General features: G+C 46.0%; 1 protein-coding gene across 2 annotated transcripts in view; it reads left to right on the forward strand.

Annotated features, from left to right (window-relative positions):
• Positions 1-708: 708 nt before the first annotated feature.
• Positions 709-5,629, forward strand: part of ZNF76 (zinc finger protein 76) — an 8,641-nt gene continuing 3,720 nt past the window's right edge. For both annotated transcript variants that reach the window (XM_009699268.1, XM_009699269.1), the window contains exons 1-6: positions 709-781; positions 2,132-2,212; positions 3,356-3,433; positions 3,586-3,788; positions 5,119-5,235; positions 5,489-5,564. In XM_009699268.1, the coding sequence (XP_009697570.1) occupies positions 709-781; positions 2,132-2,212; positions 3,356-3,433; positions 3,586-3,788; positions 5,119-5,235; positions 5,489-5,564 (628 nt within the window). The remainder of the gene's footprint in view (positions 782-2,131; positions 2,213-3,355; positions 3,434-3,585; positions 3,789-5,118; positions 5,236-5,488; positions 5,565-5,629) is intronic.

Consider the following 5,629-nt stretch of genomic DNA (forward strand, 5'->3'; position numbering starts at 1 on the left):
GTTCCTGGAGATCAGCATGATAAAATATTAGGCAATCTTAAAGATTACTCATGAAGAATCCACTGCTTTTAAAGATAATCTATCAGCAGAGTGCCTCTTTAGTAAAATGTTCTCATGAGAGTGTGGATGTTTTAACATCATCTGCTCATAGCCTGAATTCTGTTCCTCAGAAGACCGGGAATTAGTCAGAAAAGAGAGGAGAGAATGAGGATGCTTCCAGGGACAAAGCTTATCATCCTGCCCATGTCTCTTGCAGTACAGAACACCTTCAGCCTATAGGTTCAGACATTAAAGTACTCAGAAACATTTCCTGCAGATCGTTTGGAGGATGGGAAGGGCTTCAACGTGGCATTTGCACTATCTCTAAAAAGAGCCTGTCAGTTCACTGCCTTGATAAGCTTTATCTTATATTTGTCTGTGGAACAGATTGTTAGCTTTGCCTGCTATTGGTGTGGGAAGATTGCATCTTGTCTAGTTTAATCCTTTATAATCTCCAAAATAGTTTGCCATGCAAGCCTTTCTTAATGTGCAAAAGTAAGTATACATAGGTTGGAAGAAAATAAAATTTGAATTGTTCTTTTTATTTAAGGCTTGCAACAAAGAAGACAACCCGCTGTTCTACAAACCTCTTGCTCTGGGTCCCAGTGCTCTCTGCGAGCACGCTGAGTAAAGAGAAATTCATGTCTGAGGACCAGTCATCGGGGCAGGATGGAGAGCTTGGGATTGCAAGCAGTGACCCTTAGTGACGGAACGACAGCCTACATTCAGCAGGCTGTCAAAGGTAACAGTTCCTTTTGGCTGCAGTCTCTAAAAGTTCTCTCGATTGACTCTGTGAAATGAAAATCAGGCTTATCAAAAGTGCCCTCATGGCACACAATCTATTGTACATCTTGTATGGTCGCTTTGTACAGGAAGCTAGTAACTCTCTGTTAGATTTGCACAGAAGAGTGATGTAGCAGAAATAAAACATGCCTCTGGTTTGGAAATAAAGCTTTAAAGATGAGAGCGCTGTTGCTGTAGAAAATGAAGGTTCTGTTCGGACTAGAGCGAGCCCTGTTCTCTCGGGGTAACTGGGGAAACGGAGTTCACGCTATGGCCTGCAGGGCTCTCTTCAGCCAAAACTTCCTCAGAAGCTAAGCAGGGTGTTTTACTTCACTGAGGTGCATAGAATTTGGTTCACAGTAGTGCTTTTCTCACTCAAAGGGGTGCTGAACTTGGCATTGGTTAACTGAAGTGATATCAGTGCCAAATTCAACGCCTGCCCTTATTTTGGTGTTTGTGAGGTACTTCTTCCTTCACCACCCACTGTTCCTGAGAAAAGGAACGCGCTATTTCCCAGCCTGCGGAACAGGACAGTTGAGTTGCGAGGCCTTATGTCCTGGGGATTGCTCTCTTGCTTTCTTTTCTGTGCAAAGTCACTGCAAGTTTATTACATGCGTGGAGTTGGACTATTTTGAAACTACTAGGTTTTGTGACCCCCCCCAAACATTGTGCGCCAGCTGAAAGCAATCTGGATTCCTCATGTTCAAGTGGGATAGAGCAATGTCCTCTCTGCATCGAATAAGTTGGTAACTAAAGCACTATTACAGGCTTACTCAGAGTTACAGTATTTTAAGAGTGCAGCCTTCACAACTCATCAAGGGTAGCTACACTTTAGGTCCCTTTAGGTCCTGTAATTTTTTTTCCAAGAGTTGATCCTCCACCAAAATAGAAGAAAATAAATCTTCAGGCCCTTGCTGACGCTGTTGAAAGCTCCTAGTTGATTTTTTTTTTTTTCTCGAGCACAAGTGTAATTGCATTTTACTTTAGATCCAAAATGCTTAGCACACATCATTCTTTCTGCTTCTTGGCTTACAGAACTGTGAAGGGCAGCTTGTAAACAAGTGATGACTGAGGTTCTTTGTCTTGTGTCCTCCTGTCTAGGAAAGGGAAGCTCCAGCATTTCTGGGAAGTTAAGTGCCTCTGTAGCTATTCAGGGGAAAGCTTGACAAATAACAGCCTACAAGTAACAGTTTCGCTGCCTTCTGTGGGACTGGTTCCCTTGCAAAGATGAAGCAAAAGGGACAGCTCGTGGGACCAGAAAGACTGGACTTTGTAGGCAGTGCTGATGGCATTTTTTCAACTGTTTCAGGTGAGAAGCTGATTGAAGGGCAAGTCATTGAACTTGAAGATGGGACCACAGCTTATATCCATCAGGTGACAGTTCAGAAAGGTGGGGACCATAAATTGACCTCTTTCTTTTTAGAAGGACGTTGTAAATGTAATTGCAATTGTCTGTGTTCCAATAGTCTGACTCCTCTATTAGCTCTTAACAAGTCCATGTAGGGTTTTTTTATCTTGCCTGTGGTTTTGAGGGTGAACGATCAAGGACATAGAACGTTTGATTTCCTGCAAAGTTTTTAGCAATCTGACAAGAAGGCAAGTTTGCTCGTGGTGTAAGCAAATTTTTAAGTATTGTTTCACCTGTGGGCTCTCTCACAGTTGTCAGTCTGACAGATCACAAGCCTACAAGCAAGGCCAGTAAGCTGTGTGCTGTGTGTGTGCCAGCTACAGCACCCAGACAAAGTTTGTTTCATGTAGGAGCAGTTGGACAGGAGTTTCCTCTGAACTGTGAGATAATACATTACTTCTGGAATAGGTGTTTGTGGGGGAGGATGGGGATTGTTGGAAGCAAGGCTACCTTGGTCATTGACCCATCAGCCAATGTCACCTCTGAAATGAGGTGATGGGAATTCCTTTCATGTGGCAGGCACTAGAGTGGCAGAGAGGAATCCTCCCTGACCACGATAAGATGTAAAAGGGCAGGTAGAAAGAGCTCTGTTGCTTTGGGCAGTCCTTCCTTCACTCTCCCAAGCTCCTTGTGTGCCACCTCCCTTTTCTGTTCTTAAAAGGTTGCTTGAAGCTCACTTTGTATGCCTGGCTGTGCCCTTTTCCTCCTTTTATCCTTTTCCCTGCCTCCAAACACACATACACAGTGAGAGGATTTTTCTTCTCACCCCTGCTTCCTCTGCCATGGGATATTTGTGTTCTTTACACACCCCTATGCCAGAGCTGTCCTCCTTGTCTGGGACATAATCTAGCATTCTGGAATTGGTGAGATACTGCATTACCCCAATGAGCTAAAGAAGTGTGGTGAAGCTATGCATGAAGCCTTAAACACCTCATAATCCCTGTTGGAAGGGCTCAAGCAGTGTCTTAACCTATAGTTGTTGTTGACTTTCAGTGCAAGCAGGAAGCCGTGCTGTGTCCTCTTTTGTGGGCATGAATATCGTAGGGTTCAGGAATTGACGTGATATTCCCTCCATCCCCTCTGAGTCTTCCAGTAAGGTGTGTGGATTTTTTCCTTTTCTTTTAGAGTCTGTGGCTTTAGAAGATGGTCAGTCAGTGGTGTTGGAAGATGGCAGTATGGCTTACATACACAACACAGCTAAAGGTGAAGAGTATTCCCTGTTCTTCCCTTGGCAGCTGGAGTAGAAGCTGCTAAAGTGTCACAGATTTCCAAGGCTGTAGGTAGCCCAGGGAGGTGAAGAGTGCCTCGCACTCAGCAGCTCTTTTACATTTGACTTTATTGGTTTCCTCTTGCAGAAAGTTATGACCCCAGCACCTTTGAGGCCATCCAGCTGGAGGATGGCTCCACTGCCTACATACATCGTCCTGTCGTCGTGCCACCTGGAAGCACCATGCTGGAAGTGCAGGCAGAAACTGGGCTAGAGGAGTTGGCTGGAGAGGAGGAAGATGATGCCTTTGATGCTGAGACCATTAATGCGTTAAAGCAGTACACCAGTAAGGTGAGGATGCACGCTTCCTTCATGGTCTGCCAGCAGCACTGAGGGGCTAGTGTAGTAATCCACGTTTGGTGAGGGGTTTAAGTGTCCTCCCTTCCTTAGTACTTCTGTATATTTGTGTTTTCAGCAATGCCAGCTTTGAGATGAGAAACTGGGCAGGGCTGCAGTGAGAGTGCCACCCCTGAGAGGTGGCTGACAGTTCAGGACCTAGAACGGGGCAGTTTCCTGCTGGACCCTCTAGGTAGTTCCTGCAGAATGCTGGGCCTGCCACCCGTCATCTGCAAGCACAGATTTGGGAAGAGCAGAGAGCTGCTGTATACAGCTTGGATTGTTTTGTTTTGTTTTGTTTTCTTGCTTTAAATGTCCCTCCTTGTAGGTGTTTTCTTTCTGTTTGCCTAGGTTTCTCATAATGCCACCTGGGTATGATGTTCTCTTCCACAGATGATTCAGGCAGCAGATAGAGACTAGCCTTTTACATGTCAGGAGTAGCTAAGTCATGGCCAATGTTCCCCATGTTGACAAAGGCCTCAAAAAACAAAATAGCTTCAGATCCTAACATGTTGTCACTGCAGTGCTCCATCTGAATGTCTTGGGTGCTGCCGTTTTCTCCCATCTTCATGGTGGTGTGTGAGAAGGGGCTACCAGGAGCATGCTGATACAGTGCTCAGCTGGGCAGCATTGAGATTTGCCAGTGGAGACCTTTCTGCTGTGGTAGAACCAGCCTCCCCTGGCTCTCTGGAGAAGAGTGGGGTGGCACTGTAGGCGTGAATGCCTTCCTGCTTGGGTTGCTCACCTGTTCCTTGCTGTACAGGGAGGCACAAACAGTGCCTGTGCTTCTCTACTTGCAGATGTCTGATGAGGAAGAGGAGGGAGTGACAGACACCTGCCACATGAAGAGTGAGAACTCCAGCGATGCCCCTTCCCAGGTCTGAATTTTTTCAGTGATGCATTTCTGAAACTAGGCCAAACTCCTCTTGATGCAGAGCGCTTTGCCAGCTAGTAATTAAAAAAAGCTTTCTGGCTTCTTCGCAAAGTTAGCAAATATATTAGCTACAAGTTTTACAAATGAGCTAAGTGAAGCACAGAGAGGCGAGTGATGTGTCTGGGAATACCCAGTGAGTTGGGAGGTGGGAATGGGAAATGCTGGTTCCTAGACCCCTGTCCTGTCACCTGGATTGCACCATATGTGTACAAGCTGTGTTTGTAGGAACGTGTTGTTGTGAGGATAACTGGAGGAGTCCTTATGTATAGCAAGGAGGAAAATTATTTATGTGGGCTTTGTGAAGCCTGCTATAGTGGCTCACTGAATTAATTTCCATACGCCTCTTGGCAGGATGTGCGGGAGGAGGAAGTGCACAGCAATGAGAAGGGGCAGCAGGTCGGCAGTAGAGCTTTCCGTTGTGGGTACAAAGGCTGTGGCCGTCTCTATACCACCGCCCACCATCTGAAGGTAAAGCAGGTAACATGCTGTCACGCAGCGCGCAGACCAGACACATTCCAGTGTCACAGTGCCAGATCTGAATGCTGCTATACACAAGTCTGAGTTGTGTGCTTGGCTCCCCAAGAGATCCAGATGTGTACATTGGCCAAGGTGAAATCCAACAGGGAACTTCCAGTTCTCTCCACTAGCTAGATTTCTCTGCAGTATTTTCCTTCCTCCTTGTCTTGGACCTCATTTTAGGGACCTGTTCTTTCTTTTCCAGGTACATGAACGTGCTCACACAGGTGACCGGCCATATACATGCGACTTCCCAAGCTGTGGGAAAGCTTTTGCTACAGGTAACAATTTCTCTTTTGAGCAAATTTTGTTTTCTGTCCAGCCCAAAACGCTCCTGAGCATCAGC

This window comes from Cariama cristata, unplaced genomic scaffold (genome assembly GCF_000690535.1).
Source record: "Cariama cristata isolate BGI_N322 unplaced genomic scaffold, ASM69053v1 scaffold32454, whole genome shotgun sequence".
NCBI lineage: Eukaryota > Metazoa > Chordata > Aves > Cariamiformes > Cariamidae > Cariama > Cariama cristata.